Source organism: Lampetra fluviatilis, chromosome 7 (assembly GCF_964198595.1).
Source record: "Lampetra fluviatilis chromosome 7, kcLamFluv1.1, whole genome shotgun sequence".
Lineage (NCBI taxonomy): Eukaryota > Metazoa > Chordata > Hyperoartia > Petromyzontiformes > Petromyzontidae > Lampetra > Lampetra fluviatilis.
Window position 1 is genome coordinate 4,000,798 of NC_136281.1, and position 14,795 is coordinate 4,015,592.

General features: G+C 56.3%; 1 protein-coding gene across 1 annotated transcript; it reads left to right on the forward strand.

The window, feature by feature from the left end:
* The first annotated feature begins 1,239 nt into the window (after positions 1 to 1,239).
* On the forward strand, positions 1,240 to 7,028 carry LOC144933242 (prokineticin receptor 2-like). The gene is made up of 3 exons (XM_078857912.1): positions 1,240 to 1,712; positions 2,983 to 3,292; positions 6,615 to 7,028. Exons 1-3 carry the CDS (start codon positions 1,240 to 1,242, stop codon positions 7,026 to 7,028), a joined length of 1,197 nt encoding a protein of 398 aa, XP_078714038.1.
* The last annotated feature ends 7,767 nt before the right edge of the window (positions 7,029 to 14,795 follow it).

Genomic DNA, 14,795 nt, shown 5'->3' on the forward strand with positions numbered 1-14,795 from the left:
TTAATACAGACGTCGTCCGATTCACCGTGGATGTTAAAGATCCCATCACAATCTAAATTTGAAAGATGCGCAATTTGCTCAGTTGGATTATATCATACGCAGCAATCATCGCTCCCCCAACGTTGACACCTTTTGGAGGCAGGAGACTTAGTGAAAGTTCCTTGGGTAAATACGAATAATAATAATCAAGCCATTGCCAATCCACTGCCAGATAAAGGCCACTTCATTCTGTGTCTATGAAGAAATTAGTTTGACCATACTTCACCACGCTGGTCAATGGGGGTTAGTAAAGGGTGGGGTGGGGGGGTAGATAGCTGTTGCTGTTATCCGTGACCAGGAATTAAACTCAGGTTGTGTGAGTTCATAACGCGGTGCGCTAACCACTGGGCTACCCCTCCCTTCTATGAATATGAAATATTAATTATGCACATACAGTAATGTATTTCAGCAGCGCAGATCCTAAACGAGTGCTCGGCAGTAGCGGAGATCATTCAAGGTGCTCGCCATGCTTTGCAGGACCGCGTTATTAGATCGCGCACGTGCGGTTTTATCCACGGCTCATCAACGACCGAACCCAGCGAGGGTCAACGTGTTCCTGGCGTTTCGTCAGTCTCCGTGTGGCCAATGCGTGGGCGGGTCATTCGAAGAGAGGGACGGACACCGCACGCTAATTGCAGGCGCGACCTTCATCATAACCATCTGAAGCATCGGCGCAACAACAACACAAAAACACACACAACAAAAACTGCTCATTTGGAATCGGTCGACCCGACTCGCGTCCGCTCAGCCAGCAACGGATGAGCGCGCCTCGCCTCCGCGTTTGCGCATTAAGTCTCTCTCTCTCCCCCCCCGCTCCTCGAGGAGTCCCAGCGGTGCCGATCCGCTCTCTTCACGCGGCGAAAATCGCCGCTCTCACGAAACGAGTCGGCAGCGAAGCCGCGGCAAATGAACACAACGAACAAACACAGTCATTGCAATTCCACACTCCACGCGAGTCGCTCGCAGACCCACGCTCGCGCCTCCAGTGACTGCGCGCGCATTAGCGGCGCGGCGCTGCCTGTGCCCGGGGGCCACGAGGAGGCCGGACGAGATCGAGCGTGCGTCACCGCGCTCAATCCGGGAGCCGAGTTAGACTCCACCGCCTCCTCCTCCTCCTCGGAGCTCTCACCTCGCGTCCTGTACGGGGCTCGCGGGCAGAAGCTGCGAGCAGGCGTCTTTACGCGTTTCTGCACTCGAGCCATGGCAGCCGAGCCCTGCAGCGCGTTTTACGCGGAGCCTTGGGACGGCACCGCGCCTCCCACGGGACAGCTGAACGCCACGCACTGGCCCCCGGGTTGCGACTACGGGGGGTACGACGTGGAGGACGAGAACGGGGCGCAGGGGCCCGGAGACCCGACGCTGCCCACGGCTCGCCTGCTCATCGGCGTGGCGTTGGGCACCACGATGCTCGTCTGCGGCGTGGGTAACGTGCTCTTCTGCGTGGCGCTACTGCGCTGCCGCCGCCTGCGCAACACCACGAACCTGCTCATCGCCAACCTCGCCGTGTCTGACCTCGTGGTGGCCGCCGTGTGCTGCCCCTTCGAGCTGGAGTACTATGTGGTGCGGAGGCTCACGTGGAGCCACGGGCCCCGGCTCTGCGCTGTGATCAACTACGTGCGTGCCGCCTCGCTCTACGTGTCCACCAATGCGCTCCTCGCCATCGCAGTGGACAGGTGTGTGCGCGGAGACACCGGTCTCACGCAGGTGATCATCTCCCATCTCACGCAGGTGATCATCTCCCGTCTCACGCAGGTGATCATCTCCCATCTCACGCAGGTGATCATCTCCCATCTCACGCAGGTGATCATCTCCCATCTCACGCAGGTGATCATCTCCCATCTCACGCAGGTGATCATCTCCCGTCTCACGCAGGTGGTCATCTCCCATCTCACACAGGTGGTCATCTCCCGTCTCACGCAGGTGGTCATCTCCCATCTCACGCAGGTGGTCATCTCCCATCTCACGCAGGTGATCATCTCCCATCTCACGCAGGTGATCATCTCCCATCTCACGCAGGTGATCATCTCCCATCTCACGCAGGTGATCATCTCCCATCTCACGCAGGTGATCATCTCCCATCTCACGCAGGTGATCATCTCCCATCTCACGCAGGTGATCATCTCCCATCTCACGCAGGTGATCATCTCCCATCTCACGCAGGTGATCATCTCCCATCTCACGCAGGTGATCATCTCCCGTCTCACGCAGGTGGTCATCTCCCATCTCACGCAGGTGGTCATCTCCCATCTCACGCAGGTGGTCATCTCCCGTCTCACGCAGGTGGTCATCTCCCATCTCACGCAGGTGGTCATCTCCCATCTCACGCAGGTGGTCATCTCCCGTCTCACGCAGGTGATCATCTCCCATCTCACTGAGGGACCACCCTCTTGTCTCTTTATCGCCCAGGGATACTGCGAACACCGCACGTGATTCACACATTGGCAAATGAAAAATGTCATCCTCCACGGCTGTAACGCGTCAGTGTATCTTCCCGATTTATTATTAATATCCTGTGTTATTATCTGGATTGGCAGAGCTCCATGATCACTTGTCTTCATTCAAACACCCCCTAGGGCTCCATTGCCTCGTGAGATGTCCACTTTTATCCCCATGAGATTGTCCACTCATTGCCTCATGACATTCAGCGACCTATCAGACAAATGCCTGAGTCCGCCACGGTCTTTCTTAATGTTACCCTCCGCTTAAATGAGCTGAGATCTTCACTCAATGCCTCCAAGTTATCGCTTCAGCGCGCCGTGACACTTCGCACGCAATGTCCCCATGAGATTTCAATCGCAAACCCATCACCCTCCCCCCAGGTTCGCCTTCTCATTCATCAGCCCTCACGAGGACCGGGACGTCCCCCTCACCACGAGGCTCCCGTCTCCATCACACCCCCGTACCCCCCACGCCCGCTCCGCCCTCTCTTGCCTCCTTCCGCAGGTACTTGGTGATCCTGCGCCCACTCCAACCCCGCATGGCCCGGCGCACCACGGCCGCGCTGCTGGCCGCCGTGTGGGCCCTCTCCGCGCTGCTCGCCGTCCCAGCCGCGCGCTTCTCCACGGAGACGGCGCTGCCGGCCGCAGGCCCGCGCGACCCCGCGCAGCGCAAGTTCTGCGGGCAGATCTGGCCCGCTCAGAGCGCGCTGCTCTACAAGTCGTACTTCCTCACCGTGCTCAGCGCGCAGTTCGTGGCGCCCGTGCTCGCCATGAGCTTCTGCTACGCGTGCATCGCCAAGGAGCTGTGGTTCAAGGTGGGACGGTGTCCCTCGCTCGTTCCCTCGGCGTCCTTCGTTCATTCCCTCGGCGTCCCTCACTCATTCCCACGGCGTCCCTCACTCATTCCCTCGACCCCCCTCACTCATTCCCTCAGCGTCCCTCGTTCATTCCCTCGACCCCCCTCACTCATTCCCACGGCGTCCCTCACTCATTCCCTCAGCCCCCTCACTCATTCCCTCAGCGTCCCTCACTCATTCCCTCAGCGTCCCTCACTCATTCCCTCGGCCCCCCTCACTCATTCCCTCGGCGTCCCTCACTCATTCCTCTGCGCCATGGCTCTGCTCACCGATTCCCTGCTGCTTGTGCCCGATTATAACGCGGAGTGGCTGCGATGAGTGGTGTCCCCTGGCGGGGACACGAGAGCAAGGCGCGTGCGATGCGCGCGGCGTCTAAATGCGACACCACATTCGAGGAGGCTGCGTGGAATCGGTGGACACTTTTTTTTGAGAATAGGTTTTGCCCTTTTTTCTGGCAACGAAACAGGTGTTGAGATGTTAAAACCCCAAACTGAAACCTTTTAACAAGGAATCATGTCTGCATTAACCACAATACTTGTGGTCAGAATGCAAACAAATACATACTCTGATAACACTGGTCAACACACTTTTTCTGGCATAAGGTATTCCAACGGTTCCAACGGACTCGCAACAACTTGCAATCATAAGTGACAGAGTTAATTTCGGGTAAAATCAATGAAAATGGGGTATGCCGATAGCATAAAAATGAGATGTGATATAGCAAATCTGAGATCAGATTTGGAATCAGCACCCTGAAATTAGTCTAAAACACCTGCAAAAGTCCAGGCCAGAACAAATGTGTTTATTTGTTGACCAGTGTAATATATGCATTGTCTTTGAAACTGATTGGTCCACACTTTTTGTCTTGCCTTCTTCCACAAGCGACGTCAACAAATTCGTCTCGAGTGGAGCGGCGGGTTAGGACATTGCGCTTTGAACTCTACGAGCGCCTGACATCAGTAGCGAGTGGTATCTGAACGAATCCCAGGGCCCATGCCAGCACTTTACTGACACGCACTCGCCAGTGCGGTGGTAGATGCCCGATAAAACCCGCGCGACAGACATCGCGTGGTAAGCGAGACGACACGGGAATGTAAACAATACTCGCGACGTGAAAATAAGAATAGGCGTTTACCCCTCTCTGGCAATAAAAGAGGCGTTCAGATGTCCAAGCACCAAATAGAAACATTTTGGAAGGAATCGAAGTCCGAAAAAAATGTCCACCATCAAATAGTCGCCACAGGCGTCGCTGTGCGTGGTGTCTACCGATGCATCTCGCACGCGTGCTGACGGCTCCCGTGTGACACCCAGAGACCCTGGGGAGTGGGGGGGGCATTATAATCCACGTGGAATCCAGACGTACACGGCGGTCATCTTCCTCACCCACACAGCCCTCACCCCACAAAGCGTGGAGCGGCGTGTCCCCCACCGTGTGCTCACCACCACTCACCCCCCCAACTGCCCACACCCAACTCCCCACCCCCTCATCCCCCCCAACTCCCCACTCACTCAAACCCCTCCCCCTCATATATAGACAAAGATCCCTTCCCTATTAGAATGAAACATGTTGGGGGCAAGTTCTGTTAGCGAGCACCTATTGTGGCCGGGATGGCACACGAGAAGGGGTAGGTGGTCAGAACCATGCACAGCCGATTCTCCCCAATGCGGAGGTTTTCACACGGCACAAGGTATTTATTTAAGGCCGAGTCGATCTACAGGAACGGCCCAGGACTGGTTCACATATTCGTCACCGATGTATGCCGTGAGCGGGAATCGAACTCGGCTCGCCGGGATCGTTAGCGCAGTGCGCTAACCGTTGCACTACCGCTCCCCACTCACCCACCCACCCCCCCTCCCCCCCGTCCCTCCCCCACCCACCCCCCTCCCTCCCCCCCTCCCTCCCCCACTCACCTTTTCATTGCTTTCACAATTGGCCGAAGCGTTTTGAGACGGGAAAGATGTTTCATGGGATGATGATGGATGACGGAGAACGCTGGATGGGTAGAAATATGAAGCAGGCTTCGGTGGTGGTAGCGGTCATCTGATAAGTAACGAATCAGTATGTGGTGGCGAACGAGAGCAATGGGGTGAAGCAGTGCGTCATGAAGGAGTTCGTTGTGAATACAACTAATGATTGGCGAGTTATGAATGAGTGAATGTGGTCATTAGTGGTGAAGCATGGTTGTGAATGTGCATCTGTACATGAGCGGCACAAATTAATCAGTAGCGCCGTTGAGAGCCTAATAAATAGCAATCAACGCGCCCCCTGCCGCGAAAATCTGGCAGGACCCTCCCGTAGAAGAGTCACGAGTCTCGGTCCGGCTTTCCTAGGAAACCAAGAGGAATACAAAGACACAAAGCAGACACGACGGCCTCGCTCAACCCTCCATCAGCCACGCGGTCTTGTTGGGGAGAGCGCATGCAATCCGCAGCTTTTGTTCAACGCAAGGGGCCGATTTCAACATTCGGCGACATCGTCAGCTGTTTTCGAACCAATTGCTCGTGAACTGGTATATGTATCGGTTAAGGAGAGACTACGCCGAGAGTAGGAGGCGTAGTGTCTGCGTGTCTGTGCTACTCGTACCCAGCGCAGCGACCCGACATGATGACACGGTGTTAGTCATGAGCAGATTGCACCCATTCACGCACAGCACGCTCCGTCATTCGTGACCACGTTCACTCGTTCATAACACTTACACTCATTAAAAAAAACCACACACACGCACAAATCACGCTCACCAGAAATTTGTTTCGACTTAAAACTTTCGTGACTGCAGGAATTCATATTCTTTGGTTCTTTCGGTAAAGTCACGTAGATCGAAAAGAAAAGAAAGTGAATAGAAATAATAATATAAATAAATAATAACCCCACGACGTTTCGATCGCAACACAAGCGGTCGTCAACACAAGCGGTCGTCATCAGGACCGCTTGTGTTGACGACGACCGCTTGTGTTGCGATCGAAACGTCGTGGGTTTGTTATTTTTATTTTATTTTTTATTTTATTCACTTTATTATTATTTTTCTATCTACGTGACTTTACCGAAAGAACCAAAGAATACAGTCATTTGTTGTATTCATAAGAAATATATTCAGCCATTCATGAATTCACGCGACGCTAGTGATTTGTGTGCGTTAACAAGTGAGCGTGCTAATGAATGACTATGGTTTAGGAGCGAAAGAGTGCGCGTGTTTACGAGTGAGCGAAGGAGCGAGCCGAGTCGAGTCTCTGATGACCCCCCCCCACCACCTCCCCCCCCACCACCACTTCCCCAACACAGCGCGTCCCGGGCCACCAAACGGAGCAGGCGCGTCGCCGGCTGCGTTCGCGGCGGCGCGGGGTGGTGGCGCTCGTGGGACTCCTGGTCGCCTTCGTGCTCTGCTGGGCGCCCTTCTACGGCTTCGCGCTCGTGCGCGACTTCTTCCCCGCGCTGCTGCTGCGCCAGCGCCACTACATCACCGTCTTCTACGCGGTGCAGTGCGTCGCCGTGAGCAACAGCGCCGTGAGCACCGTGCTCGTGGTCACGCTCAAGCCCGACGCGCTGCTCGCGCACGCGCTGCGGCCCTGCCTGCGACGGGGGCCGAGCGGTCGCGCCGCGGTGCCGGCCCCCGCGGTCGTGGCCACGGCTTCGGCCACTGCGCCGAGCAGTCCGGTCGGCGTGGAGCTCAAGTGCACGGCGGTGTCGGACGCGTGATGGGGGGCGTGGGGCGTGGAGGGGTGGGTGGGTGGGGGGGTGACGCGGCTGCTTCACTCGAATTCAAGCTCGTCGTGGTTTGGACATTTTTTCGTTTCTGTTTGGACGTGGGGAGTCGCGATTTATTCACGGCGAGTATAGGGAGTTTAGAATGCCGCTGTGAATTTGTGAGTTGCGGCGCGGTGCCGCTAATTCATTAATGATGTTAATTGTGGAGGGGGGCGGGGGGTTAATGAGTGGTCTCGTTCACTCGCGCTGGGGATGAGCGGAGCGCGCAAATTGCGTGGCGATGTTCTTCGCTGCCGCCAGTGCTCGCGACCACCACCACCACCACCACCCACAAGGGCACAGCTTGCCGTAATTACCAATCGTCAAGTGCATCGTGAAACGTGGAGCGAATTGATTTGCGTCTCAATTGCAGAATGGGTAAACAGAAAGAAAAAACGCTGCACCGTGGAGGTGCTGGGTGAGGCGGCGGCTGGTGGGTGGGGGGGTATCAGGGTGAATGGTTTAAGTGAAGCGCATCTCGCGCACCGGGAGCTTTCACCATGCACCTTTCTCCACTGGCCGTCATTTCATTGCCGCTAATTGTGAGAAGCGTGACGCTTTCTGCAGAGACGGGGGGGGGGGGTGTCTCCGTATCCTCATCACTCACGAGCACCCCCCCTCCCCTGCCGAACCCCCCAAAAACCTCGTGTAACCCCTCGTCTCTCTCTGATGTCGAGGTCACGATCTCGCCAATGCAGCCTAAATTTATCCACAGGTCACGTGATCGATCAGAGTATTTACAATTACCCCACGCCACCGCTGCCACATGACCAATTACCAGGGTCATTATACAATCGTACTAACAGCAGCGCGCGCAGTGACCTCGCCCTGTCGGACCCGCCACGTGGATTATTATTCGCGACGGAAAAAGGCCGCGTCGGGTCGCTCGGCACGCGGAACCGTGCCCGCGGCTCGGGTGGAGGCGAGGGGCACTCAACTCGCCAAAAGGGGAGCCCCCCCCCCTCGCCCTCTATGTGTGCTTGAGATGGAGCAAGAGAAGGCATCACAGCTTCGGCGCGTAGCTATACACACCCCCCCTCCCCACCACCTCCGTTGTTACATTGCCGCGTTCATTACACTGTGTAACAAAAACAAATTTGCTCCTGGGTAGTAAGTGTTATTTCCTAATTGCTTATGCCTCAAAAGTACAGAAAATGGCTTTTGTGACCAGGACAGTGATATTTTGAAATTGACCTATTTTTAATGAGAAAACGTGGTGTGCATTTGTAGTGACTGTGATTGTCACTGTGTGGTGCCGGGCTTACGAAGCCACGGCGGTTAATGTGCCGACATTATGTGTAGCCCGCTTACTGGGCGTAGTACCACCAGCCCTAGCGGGGCTTGGGTGAGCGCTGGTCAGCACAAAGACACCGCGAACAGTGTGCGGTGCGGGCTCCCGGTGAGGGAGCGAGAGGGAGCGTCAGCTAGCCAGGGTTACCTTGGGGCATGATATGCTGGTTGACCTGCCGACACGTGACCGGATGATATTGGAGGGGTGCCACCGGTGGACGGGGGCCGCTGGGCGGTCACGTGGTCCAAAAGAGCTCTCGGGAACCTTCGAGAAAGAGCTCGAGAGAGATCTGGAAGGTGGGCGGGGCGAAGGGCGGAGCAGCCCCAGCCCAGGGGGATATAACGAGGGCCCCGTGAGGAGCTCGAGGTGCTTCGTGTTGCTGATGAAGAAGATCCACATCGGGGAGCAGAAGCCTCTAGCCACGCGACCCGGGACCCAGCTTGTGGTCCAGGCCGGGATAGCGAACCGTGTCTAGTTCTGCCGTAGCGTGGCTAGATGGGCAGTCGAGACCCGAGTGTAGATTGTGTGATGTTGCGTTAAGTCTACGTAATAAATAGTGTTGCTCCCAAGATAACGTCTGCGACTCAATTGGACTCGCTACACATTTGTGTAATTCCTTCACGTAGAGTCCTGGTCACAAAAGCAAAGTTTGTGGGGAATAATAGCCATTTTCTATACTTTTGAGGCATAAGCGATTAGAAAATAACACTTACTACCCAGGAACAAAAATCGTGTTACATAGTGATAATTATCGTGGCCAATTGCCTTCGGGAGGTCCTGGGCGTCGTCAGGGTTCCCCGTTTGCATGCGACTCACTGAAGCAACCTCGCGTTTATTTCGAGGGGATTGCTTACTTTGGAATAAGCGGCTCTGCGTACGGGTTTTGTTGTTGCTGCTGCTGTTGTTTTAAAGTAGGATTCGTAAACAGTATATGTGTGTAGCGGTTAGCGCTACGCTGCACTACGAACCCGGCGTCCCGAGTTCGAGTCCCGCTCGCGGCCAACACCGGTGACGATGATCTGAACCGCTCCTGGGCCTCCCCTAGGTAAACTCAGCCTCAAATGAATATTTAGTGCGGTTGTGTAAGTGTAATGTAGTAACTCGGCGGGAGACGACTTCACGGGTAACACACTCTTTATTTTATCAAACTCGTTCACAGGTGACTAACACCTACTTTGTATCTCGGGTGACAAACACCCACTTAGTATCTCGGGTGACAAACACCCACTTAGTATCTCGGGTGACAAACACCCACTTAGCTACTTGGCGACTAACGCCCACTGAGCTACTCGGATGACCAACATCCACTTAGTATCTCGGGTGACAAACACCCACTTAGCTACTCGGCGACTAACGCCACTGAGCTACTCGGATGACCAACATCCACTTAGCTACTCGGCGACTAACGCCACTGAGCTACTCGGGACACTCCCTGCCCGGGGTATCCGTCTCGACTGTGGGTCCCCAGCCCGACCCACGGGGGCGTCGGACCCCGGGTCCCACAGCCTCGCCTCCGAGCCACACAGGGCCCCGGTCCCCACAAGGACGGCGGGACTAGGGGTCTCGGGGCACTAGGTCTTCAGCTCCGTCTTCGGGTCTTCAACTGGGTAACTCTCCCCGAGTGCTCTCGCGCGTCCCCCTTTATACCCCACCTGCGGACGTCGCTGCGAGCACCCACTTATTCGACCAATCGCTGGGCGCTGGCTACGATTCTCTTTTCCCACATCTCATCGTGCCTCACCACCCACGCCGCGCCGCCCCGTCATCTGTCACTCCCGGCGCGCGCGTCCACACCACGCCCACAACGCGTGCCCAACCCCGCACCCCGCGCCGCCCCGTGATCCATCACTGTCACAGTCGGCGCACGTCAATACCACCACTACATCACCCCCTACCACATAGCTCGCAGCCGACCCGGCTGCTATAAAAATATACAAACCGCCCTGTGTGCCCCGTAACACAACACAACAACAAGAACAACAACTAACGTAACAACACAACACGACGCGAACACTACCATCCGCAACCATCAACCAATGCCACCGCGACAATAGAACAATATATACAAACTGGCGAGTGACAATAGCAATGTGTATGCAGAAAGGAAAATAAATGGACCAAAATTTTTTTTTTTTCTTTCGACTCGTGCGGTGTCCCCTTCTTTCCGAGCGTCCCTACAACGGGACAATACCCCGGCAGAGGGGAACACCGGGCGAGCTCGGTGTAGAGAAAAAAACGTCTTCATGAAAATTGTTGAGCCCTAGCCCGAGTCCGCCTTGCCGGTCCGTCGTACGGCACCAGACGCGGTTGAACGTCCGGTGGTGCCGGCGGTTCAGGAAGACATCGGCCAGGCATCGAGGACCCGTGCGTGCCCCGGGGTTCAGGCTCCCGACGGTCAGCAGCCGTCAAGCCCGAGGCACCTGGGGGTGGGTCAGGTGGAGACACGTGAGGATCAGCCTGCGACACCTCCCTCCCCGAGTCGACGGTCACATCACACGCCCGGTCGTCACGGCACAGAACGGGGTCACACGGTGCCGCATAGGGCTTCAGTCGGGAGGGGTGCACATACCAACGGCGTTTCCCCCATTTAATCTGTATACTCTGGGGTCGTGCAACCCGCACAATTTCCACCGGTCCCCTCCAAGGTCTCAACAACTTGGGGGACGTAGCCAACGGTGCATGTGGACAATGCAGCCAGGCCTTATCGCCCGGTTTCCAATCATGCGTATGCACCCTCCGCTCATGCAATCTCTCGTTCGCAATTTGCCGCGACCGCGAATTCAACCTCGCCGCCTCCCGCGCTTCAGTCAATTTGGCGATATTAAATTTGATGTGGTCTGCCAATTTAGATTTTGCACGTGGCTGGGAAATCCCCAGTTGGACGTCCATGGCCGGATCGGCCTCCTGCCCATACATAAGAAAAAATGGGGAAAACCCCGTCGCCGCATGAGGGGCCATTCGATAGGCCGCGAGTACCCCCGGCACCTGTAAGTCCCAATCAACCTGATCGTCGCAGACCTGTTGGCACAACATAGACGTAATCGTCCTGTTCAGACGCTCAACCATCCCGTCAGTCTGCGGGTGGTAGGGGGAAGTACGCACTTTCTTTGTATCCAACAGGTCGCACACCTCGCGCAACAAAACGCTCGAAAAATTCTTTCCTTGATCCGTCAGCAAGCGTTCGGGGGCGCCCTTGTCCAAAACATAACCCTGGACAAAGGCGTCCGCCACCGCCGCAGCCGACTGGTTGGCGAGCGGCCATGCCATAGGCCATCGGGTGAAGTATTCCACGCCAACCAGCAGGAACCTATTTCCCCTTGGTGTAGCCGGAAAGGGCCCCAAGATGTCCAACGCTACCAATTCGTTTATACGCGAAACCTGAATGGATTGCAGCGGTGGATTAGCTGCCAATGGTGGCGGTTTCCTTTTGGCGCACCCTACGCATCCCTTAAGAATATTCGCCACGTCGTTACCCATCCCCGGCCAATAATAGTCTCGCTGGATTAGGGCGAGCGTTTTGTGAAAACCCAGATGCATGAGCCGTTCATGAGCTGCCAGAACAACCCTACCCCGCATAGCAACAGGCACAACGAGCACGTGACGCCGGGACATGTTGTCCCACTTCATCAAAAGGCCCTGTCTGCACACCCAGGAACCGACCCGCGCCTCCCCTAGCTCGGGAGCGCCAACTTTCCGACGTAGCGTAAGTAGGGAGCTGTCGGACATCTGGAGACGGCCCCACTCAACGAGGGGCAACGGCAACAGCGAATCCCTCCCCGTGGGGGCGTCCTCTCCCGGGGTGTCAGAGGCGGCGAGCGCAACTCCCGGGGTGCCGGCGACCGGGGGTTTGCACCGCGCCGATCCCAACAAACATGTGCAGTCCGTGCACGGAGGCAACCGCGACAAGGCGTCCGCATTTGAGTGTCGCAATCCCTTGCGGTAAATCGTCGTGAATTGGTAGTCCTGAAGGACTTCCAACCATCGGGACAATTGGCCCGATGGCTGTGCCACGCGCATAGCGTATTGTAGAGCCGCATGGTCCGTACGGACCGTAAAATGACGGCCGTAAAGATACGGCCTGAATTGCTGTGTAAAAAACACAATCGCTAACAATTCACGACGAGTTACGCAATAGCGTTGTTCGGCGGGGGAAAGAACTCTACTACCGTAGGCGACCACCCGTTCAACCCCCCCGACCACCTGTGAGAGCACCCCCCCGATACCCGTGTTGCTGGCGTCTGTGTCAAGCAAAAACGGTTGTGTGAAATCGGGGTAACACAAGGGGGGAGCCTGCACCAAGGCGTCACGAAGGGAGCAGAACGCAGCCTCCTCTTCCGCCCCCCAGTGAAACCTCACACCCTTAGCCGTCAAAGCGTGCAGGGGCCTGGCTATGGTGGCAAATTGCTTGACAAAACGACGGTAATAGGAGGCGAAACCAATGAAACTGCGAACCTCCGTGACCGAGGTTGGCGTTGGCCATGAGCTGACGCAATGCGTCTTAGCAGGGTCCGTCGAGATCCCTGAACGACTCACGATATGGCCCAAATACCTGACCGATTCCCGAAGCAGAAAACATTTAGCCGGTTTAAATTTAAGCTTAGCGGAACGCATCCTGAGGAACACCGCTCTCAGTCGCTGGAGGTGCTCCTCGAAAGTCCGACTAAAGACGATGATATCGTCGAGATAAATCAAACAGGTATCCCATTCGAGGCCCGACAAAACCAATTCCATGAGTCTCTGGAACGTGGCGGGAGCGGAATGTAAGCCCATGGGCAAACGGTTGAATTCAAATAGGCCACCAGGTGTCCGGAAAGCAGTTTTAGGTTTAGACTCATTATCGAGTGGCAATTGCCAAAATCCAGAAAGCAGATCGAGTGTGGAAAAAAACTGTGCTCCCGCCAAGGCATCCAGCGACTCATCCATCCTGGGGAGCGGATACGCATCCGCCATCGAGATTTTGTTTAAGCGGCGGAAATCGACACAAAACCGCAAGGACCCGTCCTGTTTCTTTACTAGAACAATAGGAGCACCCCACGGACTAGAAGAGGGCGAAATGATATCGGCCGCCAACATATCATTAACCGCCGATTGCACATGTTCCTTCTCGGCTGGGCTGAGCCGGAAGGGATTCTGACGAATAGGGGCCGCGTCCCCTGTAGCTATGTGGTGGCGCAACAGGTCAGTGCAGCCGATATCGTACTTATGTTTGCTGAACACATCAGCAAACTCGAGTAGCAACCCCCTCAATGCTCCCAATTGCACCTCGGACAAGTTAGCAGAACCGGCACACAACGAGTCCAACCACTCAGTCCCCTCATCACTTGGAGGATGCGACTTGACAGTGAAATCTGCTTGAGCCACGAGCCGTTCCTCAACGGGTAGCGGCGCGGCGTGAGCCAGCACCGTTCCCTGCGCAATTACGGCCGGCCGCGACCCCGTATTCAGGACCATTACGAACGGCTCACTGTCCCCTCTCACCATGGTTTGAGCAACCGCTAAGTCGAGGCCCCTTCTGGCCCTGTTAGACGGCCCCAACAGCACCCCCTGTGCCTCCGCACCCACCTCGAGTGGCTTCCTGAACCGAAGGGGTACTAACATTTGCGATCCCGGGGGCACCCGTACAGTGTGAGTTGCCAGCGCCTGCACCGTCGCACAAACCGTGCGCATTTTTGTAGGGCCCGTCAAGAACGCAACCCGCCGACCTGACGGAAGCTCTATGCAGGCCTGATCTATAAGAATTTTGATGGGCATTTTGGACAAAAAGTCCGTACCTAGCAAACAGGGAACGGCCAGCGATGATGATACAAAAATAGGGCCCGCCAATTTGATGTCACCAATGCAAATAGTCGCCCGAATCTGGCCGATGATCCCCAGGGATCCCCCATTCGCCGCATAAAATGGCACGTCTACTGGCAGAAGGGGTCTACTTTGGACGGGAAGAATGTTATAAATAAGGTCCGAGATGATGGTGGCCGACGCACCCGTGTCAACAAGCACCCGGACCTCAACCCCGTCAATGAACCCCGTTACCACGGACGACCCGGCCGACGCAGCCACGATCCTGTGGGCCAATTCGGACCACTCGACTGCTTGCGGGCCGCGTACGGACCCCCCTCGCCGAAATGAACCCCCGGCACCCAGCCGCGAACCCCCCACCGCCAAGCGGCGACCCGAATGTGCCGTGTTTGTGGACCGAACGTGTGAGGTGCCGCGACTTGCCGGGTTTTGTTGGGATGACTTGTGGCCCTGGTCGTCGTCCCGACGTGGTCCTGTGGCGCGCTGACGCGGGGCCCGGCACCCGGCTGCGACGTGACCCCGAAGGCCGCAGTTGTAGCAGACGACGGACGTCGTAGGTTTCGGTTGCTCCAGCTTGCGGGGTGAACGTGTGGGCGAACGACCTCCCGTTCTCCACTCCCCCGGACGCGATG